At 47.8% G+C, this 25,081-nt stretch overlaps 1 protein-coding gene across 4 annotated transcripts in view; it reads right to left on the bottom strand.

The window, feature by feature from the left end:
• The window catches only part of FGF12 (fibroblast growth factor 12), a 222,217-nt gene that overhangs the window by 196,728 nt on the left and 408 nt on the right, over window positions 1-25,081 (bottom strand). Inside the window, exons 1-2 of one of the 4 annotated variants that reach the window (XM_084529517.1) lie at window positions 9,534-9,562; window positions 9,269-9,407 (exon numbers count right to left, since the gene is read on the bottom strand). The exons of 1 other annotated variant lie outside the window; for it this stretch is intronic. In XM_084529517.1, the coding sequence (XP_084385643.1) occupies window positions 9,269-9,281 (13 nt within the window). In that variant the 5' untranslated portion in view covers window positions 9,282-9,407; window positions 9,534-9,562. Of the gene's footprint in view, window positions 1-9,268; window positions 9,480-9,533; window positions 9,563-25,081 lie in introns of those variants that run through there. 2 more of the 4 variants (XM_084529515.1, XM_084529516.1) reach the window with 2 other exon arrangements.

Here is a 25,081-nt window from a genome sequence, read left to right as displayed (position 1 = left end):
TTACTATAAATAACAATTAGGTTTTTAAACAGTCTGTTCTGTCCTTGCATACTTCCCACGGCTGCATTCTTGCATTGCTGCAGTATGTCAGGCCTGTCCTCACTATTTCTGGGAACCTTTTAATCAAAGGGGGTGGAAAGTTTAATCTTAGCTGTTTTTGGTACAAGTCTTGCTATTACTGGATGCTGCATTTTATTTTATTTTTGGGAAAACACACCATAAATACAGTTTAGGTAGGAAAGCCTCAAACTCATGTTACTGAGAGATGAATCGTGTAAGTGAAATTGGCAGGTAGATCTGGATACCTGGTGCTGTGTTCAGAAGCATGGGAGAGAGGTGTCTCAGCACATAGCCACTTGTTATAGGCGTACTTCATAGTCATTTCTAAGATGGGGTGAATATTCTGACTTTTGAAGACAGCACATAGTGATTTTAATAGCAGTTGCTAACAAAATCCTCAAAGCAATATGATTTCAACAAATGAGGCAAACTATTTGCCCTCAAAGCAGCAGGAAGGAAATCAGAAGTAAATCAGCTGCTTTGTATTTTAACATTCCCTTGAAACACTACGAAAAAAAGTTTCCTCCAAACCTACCTAATTAGTTAATAATTAAGGGCTCAAGTCATTTAACTATGTCTTCCAGCCCATAATCATGCAATTAGCTCCATTGTCTTCTCAGTTAGGTAAGGCAGCAGAGACCTGGCCTTTGCCTACTGACCAAATTGCTCATTCACTTCTCCAAGCGCAAGCTCCAGGTAGCTCCACATGGGCTTTATTTAAAAGCTTGACTGGAAAAGACTCAGGACAGTAATTTTTAAAACTTCTCCACTGATTTCTCCCTCACTTCTCATATGGCAACAAAATGGCTACGATTTACAGTATGCAATTTCTCCACCGGGAGACACTGATGGGAAGAAAAAGTTTAAAAATTAACAGCTGACTTTGTCAGTGCAATTATTTGGGAATGTATGGCATTGGTTAATAGACAATGTCAGAACACCAGGCTCACTGGTTGATAATAAAAGGAAATACGAATTGAAGGCCAGAAGATATCTGAAAAGCTCAGCTTCAGCCTTCAAAAGAGATCAAATATGCTCAAAGTGTTACAGAAAGCAGGTCTTGCTGAGGAAGCTTATTCTGCTGTCAACCCAGTTACACTGCATGGCTTGTTAGTATCAAATTAGGAAATCAAGTTTTCTTTTACATAACTTTTACATAAGTTTTTTCCCCCCTCCATACACTAGAAGGTGCTGGATTCTGCCCTTTTTTGGTGGTTTTGTTGATATGTTTGCTACTTTTCTCTAGTTTACAGTGTATTGGAACCACTAAAGTTTAGGAAACTGAACACGAGACTACTCTAAAGCAGCAACAAAGGGCACGCTTCTGCATTATAGCAAGGGTTCTCAAGAATAAGTTCATACCACATGCCTTTTTCTAGGCAAAGCTTCAGAAAACCAAACTGAGCCTCAAAGATTACCTGGGATGAAACTGAGTAATTCTGGCCATTTGCAATATTTGCTGTTTTGTGTTTGTTTCTTGGCATTCTAAAGCCACAGCTGTGACATGTTCCTAACTGAAGGTCAGGCAAGTTTCACACCCGCTGAAGCTCTCTCCCAAAATACACATTCGGGACTGCCCATCAGTAAAGAAGGAAGTTTTGAGGGCTGTCCTTCAAGGCAGAAGATTATTCTCCTGCTGAATTTCATGTAAGATTTGACATATCCACCTGTAATTTTTCCCCCAGTGTATAGATCACAGCCAAGTTGCAGCTGCAATGCCTGGAGCCAGATCTTCAATGTCCAGGCAGTGATAAACACTCGGCTATGAAACGAGGATATGGATAAGTAGCTGAGTGGACGATGAATTCAGAACCAGAGTTGAGGTTCAAACTCCTCAGAAGGATCATGTCAGAAATCAGCATCAGCTGGAAGAGACCTCAAGAAGGTCTCTAGTTTAATGTATGCCTGAGGAAGGATTATCATGGGTCTTGAGCACAACCGTCCTACCAATAACCCTTGACTTGCTGAACTTGGAGAAAAAGAAAATCAGCAATGGTACTTCACACTGGAGCATGCATGGCATAAGAAACTTAATAACCAGAAATGCTTCATTCTTCCTGATGAAGCCTTCTTGCTTGTCAGCCTCTTTACAGATACTGTTAAATTCATTGAAAGTGTTTTTGCATTAATAATATATTCTTAGTGACTGAGAAGCAAGGACTTTCCCTCATTATGCCAATAAATCATTCAGCACTTCTGACTTTTCTTCATAAATCCCCAAGCAACCATTCTCAACGAACTAACCTTACCTATTCAAGGCTGATGGCAAATAAAGTCCATCTGTATCACGTTTCAACAAAGGGATGAAAAAAGCTGCATGGCTTAAGAGAAACAGATTTCCAGGTTAGAAATACTATTCCATACTTTCCTGATTTGTTTTGCACATGCTATTAAAAATAATGAACAAAATGCCTTACTTCTGGAAGTACACATCCTGATACACACACAAGACACTGCAGTATTGCTCCCAGGCCTCCACGCTATTGAGCAAACAGCCATCATCTCAAGCCACAAGATCTCTTCTGAAACATGACGACACTGTAAAGAGTTTAATTTAATCTCAAGAAAAAGCTGGAGCTTTCAGTGTGTATACCGCATAAATATCAAATCATAAGTTTCATCCAAACCTGGTACCCAGGAGCAGAAACTCAATGAATTAGCTCAATGATTTCTACTCTTATTGAGTACAAAGAACACTTAGAAAAAGCAAGGAGGAATATAGGAGCTAATAAAAAAAGGAAACATCTGTTTATCACTGACAGAAAAATAGTAAATGCTTTCTTCAGTCATCTTAGCATAACAGCATTATTAAAATCTTTATACTTTGAGTGAAAGCATTAATTATTACACCCATCAGGAATATTTTTCATTGTCAGTTTGCCTTTTACCATGCTAATAAACACCAAACTTTGCATGTAAAAATTAATCATGTTATCTCATTTACAGGTCAAAAGACACAGACTAAAATAGTTTCTGCAATTCTCCTAAATGACTAGATTTTGCATATCAAGTTTTATGGCATATTAGAAGTGAATGCAATTCAAACAGGATTTGAACAGCTGAGTAGATAGAGAGGGAAAGATAAGAGCAGATAAGAAAAATCTTGCAGTAAGCTAAGCCTTTTGAAAAAAAAAAAAAAGGCTTTTAAAAAGTTTTTTTTTTTTTTTTTTTTTTTAATTTCAGGACTCTAAATGAACTAAGAATGAAACAGTTGCATGCAGGTCAGTACTCAAAGTATCCACAGATTAGGCTTCCAGCCACTGCACGTATAAATGGTATCAGAACAACTTCACGCATTAAAAAAAATAAAAATTAAAGTACTCCAGCATTTCATTCAAGCTAAATGCAACTTCCACAGCTCCCACGTAACTCAGGGAAGTGGGGTGGAGGAATCTGTCTGCTTCTTAGGTATTTTAATAATAGCCAGATGACTAAGTCCTCCTCCCAATTTTATAATATTTAAGCCTATTTCTAGGGTCCTCTTTCCACTTTGTTTTGGTAACACAGCAGGCTGCAGATATGAAGGAATAGGAGCACAGCCACTTCTTCCTCCTAACAGGTGCGTTGGAGCACAGCTGCTTTCTGGGGTACCGTCCCCACTGCCCCCAGCATCAGCTGGGCTCCGACCATCCTCTCATCCAGAAGCTGCCCAGGCCTTCCCAAAGGGTTTCAGCAGCTCCCTGTGGATGGTTAATAAAGGCACTACAGACCCAGTTATCAGCTATTCTAGGTGGCAGCACATAGGCAAGGTTTGCTCACTAAAACATTTGCCAGTCCCACAGAGCAACCCGAGCTCTTGCCATCACGGAGCTCTCCCAGGACATGGCCATATTTGCATTGCATTTAATGTGATTTCTAATGTCTGTGAAAGGAACAGACATTTATTTCACTTGCTCTCTAAAATCCATTAGAGAACAGCATACATGCAGTTGTGGCTTAGCACCTTACACTCCTCCAGCATCTTCCAGGGGGTACAGAGTGAGGCAGAGGAACAAAACCATCGCAACACCCCGCTCTGGCTGAGGTGGAAACCCAGTCTCAGAGACACGAGTACCTCTCTCTCCAAGTGTGGGTGTTAAGATCAGGCAACCAAAGTGCTCCCCTGCTACACACAAAGCTGGTTCCCCCTGTGCAAAAGCACAGCCTGGGACAGGGGAGTGGACATATATCAGGCCATTTATCCTCATCCCTTAACACACTTCCCCGTGTCAAACTTCAAGCAGGTGGTTCGAGAAGTGTTGGCATCAGTAACACATCCTGCACCACACAGCATGTCACTGTGAAAGGCAGAGCGTGTACACAGCGCCTTTCCTAATGGAAAGGGAGCCACGTGGGGAAGCTTCTGACCAGCCTGATGGAGGTTCAGGTGTTCCCTAAGAAAGGAACAGTTTCATAACAAAAGCAACTGCACCACTGCCTGGTTTATTCTGTTGCACAGAATAAACCGAGACAACAGATATGACCCCAGTCTCCACCAAAGCCACCCACCTTACAACCTATTTACAAACATTTGTGTTGAAGTACGTGCTGCAGGCCCACGATAACCAGGACACCTCCAGATGATGTAGTACATTTTCCATGATAAAGTACATTTGATGTCAGCACCCCGAACAGCTCCAGGCCACAAGCTACTGCTGGGCTCACCAAGATCTTTTCTTTGATCCCCAGAAGAAAGCCACGAAGGTGGGAAGAGCACACAGCAATCTCCAGAACCGCCTGTTCTCACTCGCTGCCCTCTCTCTCCCCTTGTCCACAAAGCCTGTCTGCAATCCTGACGCTCACCAGCTCTGTTAAGTTTTGATCACAAATTCTTCAAGGTGACAACGCTGTCCTTTTGGGGCACAGGACGCAGATAGCTGCGCAGAGAAAGCTGGCCCACGATGCTGGCTAAGGAGGCTTCAGGGGGTGTAGATCGATCAAACCACCCTGCCCATTCACGTATCTGCAGAAGAGCAGGATGCAGAGACCTCAACTCTTTGCCAGTCCCAGAAAGGGCAATTCCATGCCCTTGGGTAAACCAGACCTTACTAGTATTTTACAAACCTCATTTAAAAGCCTAAACATTACATATCTGTGAACAGCAACATTGTGGCTTCCCTGCAAAAGCAAAAAGCTTTTTCTTAGTCTTTGTAGCTAGAAAGAAAACATGACTTAGACAGCACCTGCCTGGGACAGTCACTCTGCAGAGATGTCCTCTGCAGAAACCTCAAAGCCCTGCTGCTCTGGGACTCTCCAGCAGAAGAGAGCTGTAAGGCCAGATCCTGTCTCCTACCACCCAACCTTCTGGGCAGGAGGCTGCTCTTCCTGAGGAAAAGAAGACCTATTGCACCAGGGATACATCTCCAACCCGACACCACAACCAACAGGGCGGGACCACATCTCAGAAGACTGACAGGAGCACACCCAGTTGCCAGGGGGGAGTCAGCAGTCTTTGCTGTCCCTGCAGACCAGCCACACAGCTGACAAGAATGAGTCTTTCTACATTTCCCAGCCACCAGCACACATCCAGTGCTGCCAGCAGCCTGCCCTGCAGAACTCCTCTCCACAGGAGAGGAGAGCACCAAAAGCTGGCTGGGCCCTGGCAGAAGGAGGGCAGCGGGCCCCTGCTCCCCGTGCGGCACACACGAGTCCCCATCCCCACCTCAGACAAGGTCCAAGGGTTGACTTCTCTCCCTTGCTGCAGGAAAGGGATTTCCTTATATCTTCAGCACTAGAGAAAAGGGTAGAGGAGCTTCGGATGAAGGGAGTGCTCCCTGCAGCAAGGCTCCTGCAGTCCCTCCCTGCTCCGTCCCGAAGCCCAGGGCCGTGCAGCTCAACTCTTGTTTGGCTGATTTCTTCCCCAGCCTCCGAGTCCGAACAGCTCTGTGTGACATTCCCCTCCCTGTTACGCATCTTTCTGACTGACTGAAGAACCTGGCAAGGGACCAAGTATTCTTTAACCTCCACATTAACTATTGTTAGCTTTGGCAAAGCCCAGCTCCCGGGATGCCGCGAGCGGTATCGCTTACTGCTGCAGCCCACAGGAACTGCTGTAGCGGCGAGATTCAGGGAACAGGGATCAGGTAGCAGATGCACAAACACAGCGCTCACCCACAGTGTCCTCCCTCCCCCATCACCTACGGAGCTTCGGGAGCAGCTACAACTCCTTTAAGCTCCTCTCTGCTGGACAAGGTTTGGGGACTCAATGAGCAGAACCGAGCACGTTAATAGAAGCTCTAAGTTAGACGAGGCCAAGCGTTACTTCCAGGCCACTCGGATGTGTTGGTAGCATTGCAGATTCATAGAGGGCAACAATTATTTATCTTTCTGGACACTGGGGGAGATCAAAACATTTGTCCCTGGGTTTGACTGTTAGACAGAGGCACAGGCTGCTCCAACACCTCCCTCTACAGCCCATGCCAGGACCCCCTTGCTTGCACTCTTACTGCAACAGCCCAAGAGACTGCAAAGTCCTTAGTCCTGCCCCCACTGCACAAACCCCAGGGTGCATCCATCTCCCCTCATTCCCAACCACTACAATCAGCTCCAGCAACTCTGAGCAGCTCCAGAGATGAGCCTCCAGCCCCCTTTTTACTGAGGTCTTTTTTTTTTTTTTTTTTTTGCAAAGCTTCAGCACCAGCCACATCCAGGCAGCCAAGTTGTCCTGGGATTGCAAATCCCAGGTGGGAACATCTACAAAAATCACTCGGCACAGCTGAATTCAGGGCCCAGAAGGGAGGTGTTGGTTTTAACAGACTTCCTATTGCTTAATGTAGCACATGCTCTTCGCCAGTACCTGCACAAAGCTGAATTTGGATGTTCTAAGACTTGCAGTGGGGAGGGCTGATGGGGTAGGAGAGGGCCGCAGAAGAAAACATTCAAAAGCACGGGATGACTTCAGAGAAAGGCCATATCAGAGAGTACACAAGCAGCAGTGTCCTAACAAGACTTGCAATGCAGAGGCTTGCTTACTAATGTACATGAAATGTAAACAAGTCCCTAGTAAGGCAATGCAGTTGCAGGTCCATCCAGGGTCAGTCACAAAAGCTCAGGATGTGAAGGGGCTGGGCTGGCTTGTACCTTCCCTCCGGGGAGGCAGCCTGCATTGAGCCTCACTACACAAGAACACAACTTCAGCCCCTTAGATCTGCGCACCACAGGCCTTCCTGTGCTGTTCTGCCATGAAGGGAGTTTCAAGAATTACTTCGGTGTCAGTACAACTGGACCCCTATCACAACCAAGCTATATGCCTTCTCATTTTTCCATTGAGATGCCAAAGTTGCTGGCATACTTCCTTTAAAGCCATCTCTGCTTTGGACCTGTCCCATTCTGGTGGCATGATTTCTGCCAGGGTTGCTCTGAAGAGCCCTTTTCTCTGCCTAGATAAATCAAACCCACAGAGGATGTTGCCCGCCTCTACCCCAACACAGAAAACCTCTAGTAAGTGCAAACTGCTGAGATGTTTTAAAAACCATAACAGGATGACTCTTGGCATTGTCTCCCACCAGCAGCCCTTCCACCAAAGCCAAAAGCCCAGGAGCAGAGCACCATGGAGCCTGTTTTGGAACCAATCAACACCAGTACCAGCAGCCTGAAAGGCTGCCTTGCCCAGCTGCTTGTTCCCAGCTCAGGCAACAACTGCATCATAACAGATCTGTTTGCACAAGATGGGAATCTGGTGGCTCTCTACCAGGTGCTGCTTTCGCCACCAGCTAGCTGGATCCTTTTCCTTGGATTTCATTGCAGATGTTACCTTTCTGTCCCCTGCACAACTCCCCTGGTTGTGTGAGCTCTATCAGAAGTTCCAGAGAGCTTTTTCCCTGCATGTGCATGCACGATGGGGCACATAACGTGCTATTTTGAAGTCACAGTCCACTCGCTTCGCATCAAGGCATGTACCAGCAGGACACGCAAAAAGCTAAAGGTGTCCCATCTCAGGTTAACTGTGAAAAGAGTGTCGGCAGCCAAAAAAGAAATCAAGACTAGGCTGCTATGAGCTTTTGATCTAAATCAAGTCTTTGCTGGTTCATTTAAAATAAAAAAAAAACTTACCTGTCCTTAAGCCCTACTAATTCCATTGATTACTGCCCACAAGAAACTGTACTTTGTAGGACATGCTGCCTCCATATGATTGAAATAGCTTTTCTTAATCAGCATATAATCAGATATTCCCACACAGGAGAACTATAGCCCTGATTGACAAGATAGTTACAAAAATAAACCTGAGGTTTAAATATAGCTTGCTCAGCTCCCTGGAAGGTATGTACTATTGTGTTATACAAGTCTACCATCATTTTCCTTGAATTAATATAGCCCATATTCCCCCGCTGCCTTGATATCTATCAATTAAGCAGCTACCGGAGTTGAGTTACAGAGGAGGGCGGGCAGCTAGGGTTAGGTGGGAATGGCAGCTGGCCTTGTCACTGCGTGGACTGACTTACCATCAATATTTCATCGGCAATTAACATTTACAGATTTTGAGTTCACATACCAGTTGAACATGTGATGTCTGATGCAATTGTAGAGGTAGGTAGGTAAATAAACGTGCAGGACTACATAGCTACGTGCAGAAAATATGCATCCTTTCATGTGGGGCATATACGCCTGGGTTGGATCCATGTCTCTGCACGCAAACACGAAGCTCGGCAGGCGATATTTAACGATTCCCTCTTCCTAAGGTGGACAGTTCAATAGCACAGGACTCGGTGCATTTCTTCCGATCTATCAGGATGTTCTGATGTGTTAAATATGCAGCGTAATGAGGGCAGAGCTCTATAGCCCCACTCTTCCCATCTCCAAAAAAAAAAAAAAGAAAAAGAAAAAAAGAAAAAACCTGGGGTATTTTTGAAAACCATCCTAATTACGAAACGCTCTTCATCTCTTAAAAACATCCCCGCCGCTGCCCGAGCACGAAACACGGGACAGACCTCCTGTTTATTATGCAAATCCCCGGCATTAAGAAAACAAATCGCCAACTACCAGCTGGCTCGCCCTCCGCGCAAAGAAACCGAGAGCAAAAGGCGCCCTTCGCCGTGCCGCCCCACCTCGGCAGGCACCGACACCCCTCGGGGGGGTGACACGGCGCCTTCCCCGGGCCCCCTTGCCCAGCGCTGCTGCAGTGGCACGGCTCGGCACGGCTCCCGGCAGCTCCCAGCCCCGCTCCGCGCCCGGAGCCCGGCCCCTGCGGTGCTCTCCTCTCCCCACCGCCCTCCCCTTCCCCAGCACCCACCTTTGCCTTCCATCTCGGAGCCCTGCTGCGAAGCGTCCCGGGGATGGGGGGCAGTCTCCGGTGGCCGCTCTCCCTTCCTCACCCCGCAGCCCGGAGCCTGCTCCGCGGTGGGGACGACGGCGCCGTCACAGCCTGGGAGCTGCAAGCAAGCAAGCAGCGGGAGGAGGAGGAGGTGGAGGTGGAGGGGAGGGAGGATGATGATGATGAGGAGGAGGAGGAGAAAGAGGAAGGCCGGGAGGCCGGGCTGCGGGGCGCTGCGCGTTACCTGGGCGCCGGGCGGGCGCTGTCCGTGGCGGAGCGGTGCTGGCGCTGCCGCTGCGGGGGCGAGAGGCTCCGCCGCCCGCCGCGCTGCCGGGGGCCGCCCGCATGCGCGCCCCGCCCGCCGCCCGCCTCCGCCGCCCGCACCGCGGCAGCGCCCGGGGGGGTGGAGGGGGACCGGGGAGAGCCCCCCGCCGCCGGGGGATGCGCCCCCAATTCCCGGCTGGCCCCTTCCCCGCACGCCCGGTGAGGTTGGGAAGCAGCAGCCCCGGGAACGGTGTTGGTTTAGTTCGCGCAGGTGGGGAGGGGGACCCCGTAAAGTGCCCCGCTCGGGTGGGCAATAGCGCCCTGCTCGCCCCCCAACAGGAGAAACCAAGCCAAGCCCACAGCACCCACGGATATTGAGGTTCCCGGGGAAGCCCAGCCTCAGGTTAAGGCCTTCCCTGGGTATGGATTGGGGAGATTAATTATGCTGATTCATAAAACGTCCACCTTACAGATTGGAGTTTTTGCATCCACCACTGGATGTTGTTCTCCTTTCTCTTACTAGCGAGCAGCCCTCCGCTAACACATTGATAAAACATTCATATCAATATCAAGTCACCTCTCTGTAGATGGCAGGTTGTGCACCTCAAGTTTGTCCCTACAAGGAAGTTTCTCCAAACCTGGAAATACTCCTCTGTTATTCACAATTTCCCCCCCACACTTTTCTACCTGAACAGGGATAGTAAAACCCATTTCTGGGCTTCATTTCATGAGCTGTTACTGAACAAGCATCTCAGAGCATCCCCTTTGTGTGTTGGAAGCTGCACATAGAGGATAGATGGCTCCTGTACCATGTACGTTCCTAAGTCAAGGAGCAAGAATCCCTCTTTCCTGCTGTTTCCTTATACAAACTGGTGGTTGTGTTCACCTGCTCACTGGCAGCCTGATACTGGCCTAAGTCAGTGGTCCCAGAAGCTTTCTCAAGCACCTCATCCCAAGCTACCATAACCCACTGAGAAGAACAACATCTCTATCTATTCCAGGACTCAATATTCAGGCATTGTAGGTGAGCACTGAGTCCAAATACATTACAGAGAACTGACAAAGCACAATTACCATAATTTGATTATAAAGTCAAATCAAAATTTCTACTGTGTTGTAAGTTTTTCATTTACTATTGGACTTTCTACTTCCCCATTGCTGTTTTTACCCGCTACAGATGCCAAACTGACCAGACTACACTTCAAGGGGTCAACCTTTCAAAGCCTATTATTCCTTATCAATGTTCCAGTGTGTAATCAGATACACACTGGAGTGCTCAATAACTCCTCCCACAAACTAAAGCCAGCCAAAGCTGGAGGAGCAGGCTTTGTACATTTGTGTGAATCCAGTTTGACTGCCAGACTGAACCACATGGTGGGAAAAGGGACTGAGATGTAGGGAGAAGTTGTTCAGAGACCATTGCACAGCACAGGAGAAGGAATACAGCCAGGAAGCCAGGCAGCTCTTGGACAACGTTAAGGTTCCTGGCACCAAGAACAACTTTCACAGGAAGAAGTGAGGGCAAAGGGACACTGTAACTGGTAGGGTATGGCTGGGCTGGTCACCAACAACTTCTTCTAAGGCAGCATTTGCAGTATCAGGTGCTGGACCAAGGAAGCAAGACTTCTCAAAGCTGTACGCTCCCTGGAAAGCCAACAGCCAGCAATAATTCAGCTTGGCACGAAAAGCTGGGGAGCTTTTTCCAGTGTCCTGAAAATGAGAGCAGTAAAATGCTCCCCATGTGCAAAGGCTGGTTGCTTTTGTTCAGGTTTCGTTTTCATTGTGAAACTCTTCTTGATATAAACAGACTTGAATTAGGAGTTCAGGAGCACTCATTCTTGGGGAGTGATGCAAACCAAAACATTTGTCAGTTTTTATTTTGTTATTGAACTCTGAAGACTTCTCTCCTTTGACATAACAGGTAGGAAGGTAGGAGCAGAGTTGCAGAACACCCAGCCCCACCAGTCCATGCACATGCTCAGTCACAGCTTATCAGATCTTTGTGGGTCACATCTAGGATGTCATAATCTCTCTTCCTGTTCATGAAACCATTACAAAGCCTGAAGATCTATATTCTTAAAACTGAATAACAGCATAACAGAAGTTCTCTTACATAAAACAGTTGCAGCCCCTTGAGGGCTCCTCTCCTCACTTAGAAGTAGCAAATCCAAGGGAACAAATCCAGTGGCTTTATCCAGCTGCCATTCACAGATCATCTTTCAAACTACTTCCCACTGGAAATGAACATAATACTGCCCATACTGTTCTCTACATTTCAACTACATCCTGCCTTAAAGTCTCAAAAAGGCTGGACTAGCTCATGTTAGATCACATTACTGCTCCTCCTCTAGCCTCTCAGAAAAGTCAGATCTGTTTCTACCATGGCTTTCCAAGTAAGCAAGCACTGAATAAAAATACATGTATTAACAGCATCTCAGTAACACTACAAGTTGTTCTCCAAACCACAGGAGAATGGAGCACTGCAGCACTCAGGAAAGGCAGGGGTGCTGACCCCAGACCCCTTCTCACCCACACCTTTTGAGCCAACATAGGAGAGCTTCTGGAGCACTGCTCTCCTGTGCTGAGCCCACAGCACTGCCAGCAGCATTTCCCTTTCTTTTTACCTGTTTTCCTCTCATGCTCCAGCTTTGGGAGTAGGCTGGAATTGTGGTACAAATAAGAATGTGCCCAGTCCAAGCACAGGCCACCCCATGCAGACCCCCCTCTTCACAGTGTCCTGGTGTGTCCTTGGTTCCTGTCATGGCAAGGGAGTTGGGAAAGGCAGTTACTCACCCTTGAGGGGTGCGTGGAGGTGAGGCTTCTACATGGCAGAGGAAACCTCAGCCTGGACAGACAAGAGTGGACTCAGCAAGGGCTCAGCTTTGCTGCTCCTACATGGTGCTCCACAGCTGGAAGCATTGCCTCTGGGCCCCAGGAACCCACTGCTTTCCCCACTGATGGGGGCAGAGCCTGGCACTTCTGCCTGCCCCCTCTCTGCACCAGCTGGCTCAGGAGCTCCCCTGAGCAGAGACCTGACAAACCAAGCGGCTCTTTTGACACTGCTGCGGACAGTAAGCCCGCGTGATGATCATACGTGGTGTCCCAGCTGCTGCTGCTCCTGCCCATCTGCTCCCCTGGCACCGTGCCTCCTTCTCCAGAGGGAGCCTCCATTGGCGAGGGCAGAGGCACCAGCCAAACCACGAGGTTGTGCCAGAAGCTGTGCACGTGCTCTTGTGTCTGCACAGGGTACTTCTGCAGGAGGGTAGATGCGCCAGGAAGGAGCAGACCACCAGTGGTGGGATTTCATCTGCTCACTGCGTTTTCTGGTGATGACCATCTAGAAAGGGCAGCAAACCCACACACAGAGGCACTAAGTCAAGGGCTGGGGGACAGCTTCTGTACTGAGCACTATACAACACAGTTGGCCATCAGCCTGCTTCAGTCCTATGCTTTGATTGCCAGGGAGAATATCCAGGTGCCAATGACTCAACGGGTTCCCCAAATGCCCAGAAGCCAGCTTCAGCATCCAGCTCAGACAAATTCCTGCTGAAGATTCCACTGTTGGTCGCAGAAAGACACTTGCCCTGCCCAGAAACCTTGAAGATGAGGAACAGTGCAGTCAAAAAGCAGCTGCACCAAGTTCTGACCAAGGGGGAAGAATAGCTACTTGCCTCCATGGTCAACATGGGCCTAACCTCAAAACCAGTGCACCCCTTGAGGAATGGGGGGCAGAGCTCAGCCATGTGCTTCTGGAAGTCTCATTTTCTGTAGTATCTGTTCCCCCAAAGCGATAGGCATCATTAGCTAACTGCCATCATTAGCCAGCAGAAGACTCCTTTAGGACAGAAAACAAGACCGCTCGATTACCACACCAGTCTCAGAAGACATCCAGGGCCTATGAGCTGTGCTCAGATAAGCACAAACCAAAAGAGTAGGTTGCAAGAAAATAGGCTGGGACACTGCGGCAGGACCTCTGGTGTTGCTGAGATAAGGAAGAGTGGGGCAGGAGAAGAGGAGGAGTAAACAGAGTGGAAGCTTTTATCAAAGAAAGTGTTTGCAAAGTACAAAAAATTGTTCTACAAGCTGCCATCCATCACCTTGTGATGTACAGGGCTTCTGATTGTGAGCAACAAACACCACCACAAGCTGCCACCTCACCAGCTGAGGTCACTTCCTCACATCCCCCAAGTAATGGCTGCACACAGAGTGCAAGTGCCTTAGGAGCTGGTGTGTGAAACAGAGACCAAAGCATGCCACAGTCTTTCAGCAAGTGCAGTTTAATTACATAAAACTGCTGATCAAACGTTGAGATTGATCAGAGACAGCATTATATTAGCAAAGGAGAAAGCACTAAAAGCCACAGAGGTATCAAAACAAGGGAGCAGTTTTGCAGTTACATGCAGCTGAAGTCTGAAATCACTGTGGAAGAAAATCAGGAAGGTAACCAACCTTTTATAGGCTCACAGAAAGGTCCGTCCAAGCACCAGCACCGGGCTGGGAGAGTACCACCAGCTTTCTACTGCTACTGTTCTTCATAAGCATCCTTAGACAATTGCATCAGTTTGTTCAAACACTGAAGTCAAAGACTAGACGTTTGATTCACCAGGCTATTAAAAGTCACAAGAAAGGTCAGATGAGAAGCCCCAGGATTTGTGCAAAGCTCCCAATATATCGGAATACACCAGCCCCTTCAGCAAGCAGCTCCCCAGAACGTAACTGGAGAACTCCCCCCAGCTTTGTCTGTCTTGCCAGGCTGGGAAAAAGGCAGTGCATTAGATAACCACCTGGAAGAAACCCTAGCACTCATTAACAAGAGTCTTGGTGTTGATTTTAATGGTAGCTGGATCTGAGCCAAACACCTCAACTCCAAAATGCCATTTTCTGGGAGGGACTGTGCGTCCTGAGCTCCTCAGAGCCCAGGGGAGCTGGTGATTTTTCTCCATCCTTGCAGAAAGTGCTTTCAGGGCCAGCTCCTGGGCCCTCTGAGCCCCACCACGGACTTCTGGTTATTCAGTTTAGTAAATACCTGGGTCACCTCCTCTGCCAGCTGTGGGCAGAGAGCTTTCAGAAGGCAGGTTATTATACCATTATAGAAGCTTAAGGCTTTCATGCCAAAAAAAAAGTAAATATGAAAATAAGCTGCTCAATGGAGCCACTTAAGCATTAGCCCCTTTTTGACTTAATTGAAAAAGGTAATTACATCCATTCAGCATGCTTTGCACAAGAAAAAGGAGGCTTTTCAGCACAGAGGCAGGAAGGAGCTTCCTGCTGGCAGCTCACCTGTGGCAGCAGCAGGCAGCCTGCCCTGCTAAGAGCCAAGTGCTAGGATGCAGGCAGGGGATGGACTATTTATCTTAAAATCCTATTACCTATTTGCCTGCTCCTGTCTCCTACAATAAAAAGCTATTAGCTCATCACTACTCTTCAGCCATCAAGGCTGAGCAACATTCATACCCTTTATATGCTATTACAAGACATCCCAGCAGACTGACCTCTGCTGAGGTCCAGCTCCCAGCAGGCAATTTCTTTGCCTTACTCCTACCATGTAACAACAATTTCTAGAGCACTGAACTCTGCCCTCTGACCCTGCAGTCCTGTGAGATGCACGCCAAGGCTATGTGGCACCCACCAAAATCCTGGGCAGGTGCCAGACCTCACCAGAATCACCGTGCTAGGGAACTGGCAGAGCCTTGGGTACAAGTCACCTTCTATCCAGCTCCAATGCTTTTTCCACTTGCCTGTGTTTCCCCTGCTCATTTTAATTCTGTTCTCCAGAATGTTACATTCAGACAAACGCAACCAAACCTGCAGAACCGAGAGCAGCAGCATTAGTGTATTCACAGTGCAGCTTTCCCCTGCCTCAGGGAATCAGATCTCACTGCGATAACTTGGGCTGAAACCCAGAGCTTGTCCAAATACAAAAGGCAGAAAAAATGGTGTATCCAAATACAAAAGGCGTGAAAAAATAAGAAGTTCTGCATGATACCAGCACCTCTGGCAGCCATTTGACTTGACCACTAGAGCTTGAGTTCCTCTTGGCAGATACCACAGAAAGAGCATTGACAACAGCAGCAAAATTCAATTAGGAGACAGATATGCAATACAAAACAAAGAAAAGGATTGAAGAAGGAAGAATGACAAAAGCTGAGGGTAATGCTAATTAAACTAATACACTCTCAGCTGCAAAATGGGAAGACAGACCAACCTGAGGTGTGAAGTTACTTATCTCCACATTAGTTGCCAGGGCAGTGACACAAATTTTAAGCACTTAAACAGCCCTGGTAAAGGCAGAAACATGTTCACATGCTCAACCTGAAGTACAAACTCATGCATTTGGCTTGATTAGCCCCTACACTCCCGGGGAGAAAATAGAAGTGGAAAAAAAAAAAGCTGCAATCCTCCCCAGAATCAAACCCACAAGAACAGGCAGCATGCAGGGTTCCTCCATCCCTGACATTTAGGGTTGTAAGGTTTGCAGGAATACTCAATCCTGAAGTGAACATTGCCAGCTCTAGCTTGTCTCCAAATGGGGTTGTCACCAAACTCCAACCCATTCTAACCTCCTGGCACCAGCACCCAGCCCATCTGTAGCACCAAGAAGCAACGCTGCTTTCCTAAGAGCAGGTTGCTTCCTGCTCCTGCACCTTTTAGGTTGATATAAGGTGTGTGGTGGGAACACTAGACCTTGTGGCAGCCCAGACTGAGCTGCAAGGACAATCCTTTTCTTTTGGAGTTGGGTCTGGCACCGACAGGAAAGCACCAGTCATGCACAGAACATGTCCAAAGGCCGAAGTGTAGCAAACCCTAGTTTTCTATCAGCTCTGTATCCAGAAAGGGACTTCACCTGCCTCCTGTCCCCAAATCCACTGGACACTAGGCATAAACACTCTTCAGTGGCTTATTCTATAGAGTCTGCCAGGACACTGAATGTGTCTGCTCTTCTCTGCAGAGGTTTTTCCTACAGAAAAGCTTGGTTGGCTTGTTTGCTTAGCTTGTATACATAAATAGCAATTTCTTTAAGCCTTGCTTTCATTGATTGATGGGATCTCACTGTTTTCATCCCAGAAGCTTTGGGCTGCAACCAACCCAAACAGTATGAAAATCAGCATGCCTGAGCCTGAAAGGATGAGCAGCATTTGGAAGATGTTGCTTGCTTCCCCGTTGCCAGCTGTGGCCACAACATAGCCAGGAGAGGCAGGGGGATTCAGCTACATCCCCTCCCACACAACCAAACAACGCACCTTCACCACGAGGTCTGCAAAATACAGCTGCTTAAAAACTGGAGGGACTCAGCCCTACCTGCCAAGTACATCCCCTTCCACAGGAGAATGAGACAGAGCAACCTAGCTATAGTATTTTCTTAACATTGCAGTGTCATCTTCCAGATGACAGCTAAATATGAATGTAGAAAATCTCAGGTTCACTCTGATGGTATACCCAGCTGCAAGTCACCTGTTTACTCTCCAACATTTCTCCACCTCTGCTCTTGTTGCAGGCTTTTCAGCAAAGAATAACACAAAGTTGTGAGATTGTGGGCAGTGTCTGTAGCCTGCTGCTGGTTGGATAGTCAAATGGATTGCAGCAAGCATAGAGCTTTGAGGTAGAAGCACACACCTGCATGTACTCTTCATTTATTCTACAGAGTCCAACATATGTTAAGTATAAAAAGTTGTTTTTGTTTAGTTTTCTCATCACAAAGAGCTGTCCAGGTGGGGTTTCAGAGGTCAATTCAAGAACCAAGTCCAGAAAGCACTCAGCCTATACCCACGTGGGAGCAGACTCATGTTCTTCCCATCCTCCAACCTTACCCTTGAAGATCCTGCTCTGGCCCAGCAGCCCTGGAAAGACAGATTTTCAGCTGTGTCACAGTATTACACACATCTGGCACACAAACCAGAGCTGGCAGAACAGCCAGGTCAGAGGATACGTCAAGGAGCACAGTTTTGCCTCTGCCTTCTCCCCCCCAGCCATGCCCAAAGCTGACCTCCGTGTGCTTCAGGAGAGTCAGAGCAGGCTCTCCATTGCTCTTCCCCTTCAAAGCCCATTCTTGGGATCTCATTTTCTGCAGCACATAGAACTAATCTTCCCTCCTCTGCATTTCTAGAGCCTTTTTCTTAGCTCTTTGTTCAGGCAAAAGGGAATTCCTGTTCCTTAGTCAAAGTGACTATTTTCCACAGCTAGAACACCAGAACCAAGCAGCTTCTTCAGCAAACAGCACCATGAGGACATTCTTGTCAGAGGAGCAGCTGTGCAGAGAATGAATGGTGAGAAGAAAAAAAATCAGCTCCTTGGGCAGCTTTTACAGTATATTCTGCATTAATGGTTGGCTTTGAATTGAGATGAACACTAGGGACACAGCAAGAAGGCCTTGAAGAAGTCCTGCACTCATCCTGCAGAGGTACGTTGAAGGCATGTACTGGCTAGCAATGCAGAAATGCCAACTACAAGAGATTTACAAGAGATTTTCCTGAGCTAGGGAAAGGATCCCTCTGGGAGCAACATTCTGGGTGGACAGGAGCAGCCTGTGGTCATCCCCAGCAGAGGAGGAGGTGTGGGGAAATAATGGAAGAGATGCCAGGGAGGGCTGGTGTGGGAAGGGGACTTCTGCAGAGCATGCATGAAAGTAGCCACAGCTTGGGAAGCCACTGACATCTCCAAGGCAAGTGACAGGCACCTTGAGGGCCATTGCCACTGGGAAAGCAGGAATGGATTGAAAATGAGGGAAAACATAAGAGTTCTGATCTAGACCAAGCAGATAGCTAAATCCACATAGAAATCTTCAGGCTAGACCTGTCCCCTCCTATCTCAGCCTGAGAAGAGATGACAGAACACCTAAAGACAATTTACTGCTTGGATGAAGTCAGATGAGATGTGAAGGAAGGAGAAAAAGGGCCCAGAGACAGACTGATGTGGGACACCCGCACAGATTTGAAGAGGGCTAAAGCACAACATTTTCCAGGGGACTTTGTGGAAGACAGTCTAGGGAGGGAAGAGAAGAGCTGAGAGTGTCCCAGGCAGCAGGAGTAGGACATCAGGGGACAGAAGGGCTGCCTTTGATGCAGGCATTTAGCAAGTCAAGGTGCAGAGACAGGCTGTATTTAGAGAAACATGTGGGGGCTTGAACAGCAAGCTTGTTTGGTGAGGAAGAGCTGCCAGAAGAGAGGGTGGGCTGAAGGGGAAGAATAACAGCATGGATAGGAATAGATACAGGGAGTCTGGGAAATAGGAGAGGGTGCCTGCGCTCATATCCAGGAGACAAGGAGGAGAAAGGAGAGCACATCATCTCACATGTCTTAAAAGCAGAAGAAATTTTGGTCAGAAAAAGAAATGAAGGCAGAGGAAGGAGGCTTGGAGTGACTCAAGGTGGCAGGAAGCCAGCTGCAGCTGAATCCCATGCCAGCAAGCAAGCTGGAGAAGGAAAACTATTTAGTCAGCAAGGTGGCAGAACTGGAAAAGTTCAGCACATTCAGCACAGCAGTGGAGTTTGAAACCCTCTGAGTAACAGAAGCAGAGGAAGCCAAGGCTGGAATGAACCAGGACTGGGCTTCAACAGGCTCCACGCGGCACTGGGATGAGAAAGTGAGAGGATTGGGGTGAAGGGGGACCAGCAGGAGCAACCAAAAGGACAGACAGCAAACAGAAAAGATGCAACGTCAAGGCTGGGAGCAGCATAAACACTGAACGATGGCACACGTAGTAAACTGGCAGCAGCAAAAAAAAAAAAAATAAATAAATAGGAAGAGCAAGTGGGAAAGCAATGGGGTTGTTTTCCAGCGGGATGTTTTCCTGCCAACACCAAGAAAGCACAAACTGGCAAACAGCTCCGGAATGAAAGCATTTGCTGGAAACACCCACTGCCTGATCCTGAAAATTCACCATGTCATGACCATCCGAGCCATAAAAGTGCAGTAACACAGCACCCAGGGTGCCACCTCCTGGGGCCAGCAGTGGGCAGGGGTCACATTGAGCTGAACCCCCCTGGCCCTGGTGCAGGAGGCTGCGAGGCAGCCCTGCAGGCTGGGAGCTGCAGCTAAAACACCTCCCCAGCTCCCGGCCGCAGCCTCCCACAGGCACCACAATCCTGGCACCTGCACGCAGGCACCAGCCGTGCTCATTGCAGGGAGAGCAGCTCTCCTCTCCCTGCCCAGCACCCAGCCTTGCCATCACCACCTGGCACTCCTCTCCCCTCCTGCAGCACCCATCCCCTCCCTTGGTTTTTCATTGCTCCTGTTTTCAGGCTTTCTGCTCAGCCCTGTGCTGGAGCAGGCTGAGCACTCGCTGTCTCGCTGGTGTCCCCTGCTTCCTCCAGCACCAAGGCACGGGGGGGGGGGGGGGGACGTACAGCCTGTGCTCACAGCCCCTGGCAGTGCCCACGAAATGCCATCACTCCGTGCCACCAGCCTCCCGAGGCCACTCGAGGCTGTGCACGTACCTCTGCCCTCTCCTGGCTGGACCAAGAAATGGCGAGCTCGGTTTTTCCTCCATCCCCTGCACCGCAAACACTCCTCTGACAGCCGATGTTCACGCTGTAGGCTTACTTTAACCATCCCTGCAAAATCGTGGGCCTGTACAATGTGTGTATTTTATGCCTCCAGGCATATTAGCATTGCCCAGATGCCTTCCTATAGATCACATATGCACCGTGGTAAGAGCCCGACGTAAATTGCAACACAAGGAGTACAGAAAGCAGCTTGCACCCAGCTAGGCATGGAGCAGCTCCAAGTGCACCAGTTATTCTCTAGCATTTTACAGCAAGCATCCCAAACCCCAAGGCACCACCGGTCATTCTGCACTAAGACTGCGCTCAGCTGCTAGGGCCAGGCAGAGCATGAGAGCATACATGGAGAAAATTGCCTCTGTGTTCCCTTTAGTGGCTCTTATTCCCACATGCATATTTTCAGGTGGGTCACAAGGTTTTAATCCATTTTGGACTTGGGGAAGCTGGGTATATCGGATACTTTTTTTTCCTGCAGGACCTTCCAGTGCCAGGTGCACCAGGTGTGAAGCCATCCCAATCTGTCTTTTACAATTTAAAACCAACCTGAACATAGCCTCTCTTCAGGCACTTCTACAAACACATGCCTAAGCAGCTCCATTCCCAGTCCCCACTGGGAGAACCTTGCCAGAGCTGGGATCAGGACAGGGAGCACACCATGCAGCCCTCCCCCAGGAGCAGGTCTCCTTGCCTGCTGCTATCTCTGGCAGGCAGTTTAACACCATCTGCTCTTCTTGCTGGGCTGGATCATTCTCTGCTGTTCCAGTTTGTTTAAACTGGCATCACATACCCACATACCCATCCCCTCTCACGCACATTTGATGAGAATTCAAAGGAATCACATACAGGAATCTGTCTCACCCGAGCCACTCCACAGCTGGCTTCCCACCTATGAATGGTGAAAAAACAACAGGAGGCTCCAGCTGCAACCTCAGTAGCCACATGGGTATGTTCACTTAAATGCATTACCAAAATTGCTGCAAACAGAGCCCCAGGTGCTACAGATGCACAAAGGGGACAATCACCCATTATTCCTGCCTGATCCTGGCCTCACAATCCCCATCCTGATTAAATTACAGAGGCCAGGATTATCAGCAAGATAATCAGATGCTGCATCTAATCCAGATAACTCAGCCTGACTGGGTCTCACTGCACAGGATTTCACTGACCACCCAGCGAGGGCATCCCAAAGCATCACATCTCCTTTCCACCACTTCAAGGACTTAGACATCCATGGGACTAGTGCGTAAGGGAAGGCTAAGGAAAGAATTCTCAAATTCAGTTGGATGCTATAGCTCACTTAACTGCTGTGGCTCTGAGAGCTCCCTGACCCAGCACACTCAGGGCAGAATCTCCACCTTTGGTTTTTGATAGAGCCTCGAGATCTCAATGCATCTGTCAGGAGCAGAGAGGTGCAGCTTTGCCCATTCCAGACAGCATTTTTGGTCAAGATAACACCCCTCTAAGGTTTCCATTTTCTTGGCCTTAGTATTGCCAAACAAAGCTTGTACTTATAGAAACCATGAGACCACCTTAAGAGAAAGATCCTGGAGAGTGAGGATTATTCTGCTCTTGGAGAACTTCAATATTTGGACAAATGCAGGAGACTTGCAAAATTCTATGCTCACCCCTGCCCCTCTTCAGCCAAGACCCTTCCTTCCCATGTTTCTGTTCATCACCCTGGAACAAGAGCTAGGAGCTCAGTGATGCTCTGAGAAGGAAGTCCAGCTTCATGCACCTGAACCTCAGCTAGCAGCTGCATTGCACAGCAAGCGGGGCTTTGTTTGATAACAAAATGGCCTGGATAGGGTGCAAAGACAGAAAATGTACCTGATCTTTCACCAGGCCCTGCATTGTTCTCAGTCAGCATGAGAGGGTATTTTAAAATCCCCTCTGCAGACCTGCACAGACTGAACTCCTGCTCTGTTTGAAAAATGAACCACTTGGAGGCTTTCATCACCTTATCAAAGTCCCCAGCGGCCCCTGCCTGCCCTCCCATGAAGAGTTTGATCTCCTTTTAGGAGGAGGATAAAGCTGTCCTTGAGCAAAGCTGCTTTTCAGAGAGGCATTGTGCTGTTTTCATGAGAACATCAGACACCTCCAGGTGTCCCTCAAACACATATCTATCAATAGTTGCAGCTCAGATTTTTCCAAGCAGCTCACAGAAAATAGACCGTAGGCATCTGACTTCTGTGAACCGCATTTCTAATGTGCCCTTCAAACAGAATAGATGTCTAGATTACATTTCTGATGCTGCATAACTATGTGGGTCCAGCTTATCTCCAATTACAAGGGCAAACAGGGAGAAGAGGACTGAGAAGGAAGAAGTTGAGCAGAGAACAGACCAAAACATCACTGGCTGCCATCAGTTCACACACACTGCCAAAAGAAAGGTCATGCAATACTATCTTTCTGCATTGTTAAAATCTCAAAGGTAAAATGGCACTATCATTGCAAGGGTATAAATGGCTGCATGAAACAATCTTATCTCCCACCAGAGACAATGGATTGTTACCTGAGAGAACCAAATCCTTCAGCAGTGACAAAAAATCACCAGATCAAGAGCATCGATGCTGTTTTAGCCCATCTCCATGTGGAAATCAACAGCCTTCATTCACTAAGCTTTGGGAAAAGGAAATAGGAACAGCAGCTGGCTGGAGTCAGACACTGAGAACAGAGGTGTTCATTTTTGTAGTGAAACTCTTCATTGTGCATTTATACACAGTGGGTATAAAAAGATCATATCAAAAAGCACCCTTGTCATTAGATTTTCAAATTCATCCAGCAGTTGGAATCCAGAGCAGCTCCCTTTCTCTGACATGGAACAGAACCTAGGAAGACATATCCATAAGGAAAGTTAAAAACTCACACAGAAGTGTCTAGATGCAGTTGCTAGAACCTGATAGGAAAAGGGGGATGGGAGGAAAAAAGGTGTTAGCTTTTCTTTCCATACTCAGTCATGGAAACTTTGAAGCTGAGAGTTCTGATTTCTGCCTGTTTTCACTGACATGCTGCTAATCAGGCTGTGCAGAGCAACAAAAATGCATCTGCCACCTGTGGCACAGAGACCTGCCTGAAATTCTTATTTCAGGACTGACAAAACCAGCCACCATAGCCCCTGGTGGATTTACTTCTTTGGGCTCAGTGAAGATGGATGGTGCAATCATATCCCTCAGCTATGTTCACAGGTGAGCAGAGATGGAAAAACATAACGATGGGATGGAAATTGTGGTCTAACACCTTCTCAGGAGCAGGACATTAGCTTAAAAATAATGACACATGCTGGAAAAAAATTGCTTTTCTAGGCTATTTTTCTTCCTTTGGAAAGGTGGAGAAATGAGGTGGTGTGGCATAGGAAGGAAGAAAGATATTAAAGTGCAGTAAGCACAGTGATTGTGCTGATACACTGGAGAACACATTGTTGCACGGTTTGTGCTTTTAACAAGCCAGAAACTTTGTGGAGGCAATGAGGACTTTGAGAACAGAGTCTGGGACACTCAGGTGGTAACATTAACAAAAACACAACACACCTGTGCTTTGCTGAGGGCTCTCACACTGTTCAGGTCAGTGAAATCATTACTGCAAGCATTTCAGGCAGGGATAATCCAGAAGGAACAGTCAGTGCCCAGCACACCAGAGCTCTGAGAACTTGGCATTTGCCATACAGCACAAGGCATCTCCTCCTCTCTCCCCCCCTCCCCCCCCCCCCCACTTTGTCCCACCATGGGACAACATTAGTGGAGGTAAAGCAAAGATGTCATTGCTAACTTGCACTGCTTTACTTGGATGCCTATGGACAACTGTGAAAAGACATTTTTCCACTCATATCTAGCTCCACATTTTATCACAGACCACAAATTACAATATATTTTTTTAACCCACCATTTCAACAAGTGACCTATTAGAAAACTAGTGAGATAAACATCTCCCCTCCCTGCCAGCTTTATTGCCCCACCATCACCTCACATCACACCATTCCCCACCATACCTCTACAGCATGGTTCTGCTGCTGCTGAGCAGCAATAGAGCTTGCGGAGAATAATTGTGAACTTAAAGATCCAGGACCAAAAAGAGCTATTTCTCTTCACAGGGGAAGGATGGGCTTCTGCTTATCAGCTTAACTAGTCTGTGCTTGGCTGTTCTTTGAGATTTAATGGCAAGTCCTCTCCCAGCCCAGCAAGAAGAAGCCTGGCATTATTCAGTGCTCATCTTTTTTTGTTGTTTGCTACAGCACCTTTTCCTGCTCAGTCTTATTTGCAATTCTGCAGATGTCTCCAGGATCACACACAAGGAGACCGACTCAGGTTCCCCCAGATGCACTTACCCAGGCATACACAGAGCTCAGCTTTGTTCTCACAAGCCCAAGCTCACCTGCTACCACCAACCAGCATGCAGACTACACACTCCTGAGGTGCTGCATTTGCTTGCTCAGGAGAGTTCAGTTGCCCTCCTGAGCAGGGCAACTGCCTGGCTTCACAGCAGGACCCCTGCAAGGCTTCCAGTGCTACAGCCCACTGCACCCAGCAACCCAGCACTGAGGTTCTTCTGATGTACCCTGTACCCAAGCTGGGTTCAGGTGAGCACCCCATGAGACAGATACAAAGTAGATCGTCTACAAGGTTCAGCAGGTTCATGCTTCTTAGCTTCCAATGGAAATGAATGCACTCTTCCTTGCAATTAATCATATAAGCCAAGGAATCATTTCTCCTTCCCTCCATGATGCCTTGCAAGGGTTTAAGACCACCAAGAAATGCCTGCTGGTAGTCAGCTTATTAGCAATAGCAAGTAAACTTGATAGTGGTCCAAGATATGTCCTTTCTTTACAGCCTGACCACATTCTTCCTCAGAGATGAAGATGTGCAGTTGCTGCTGGCTGAGGCACTATTACCACACAAGGAACAATCACCTTCAGACATCTTAAGCCCAGCAGCATTTCCCAGGTTTCAACACCAAGCAAACCTCCCTTGCTGCTGTTTTATTACCTTGGCCCTTTCACAGTGGAAGGCCAGGCAGCTGTTACTTCCAGCATGCTT

Source organism: Aythya ferina (genome assembly GCF_964211825.1).
Source record: "Aythya ferina genome assembly, chromosome: 9".
Taxonomy (NCBI): Eukaryota; Metazoa; Chordata; class Aves; order Anseriformes; family Anatidae; genus Aythya; species Aythya ferina.
This window is presented reverse-complemented; position numbering and strand designations above follow the sequence as displayed.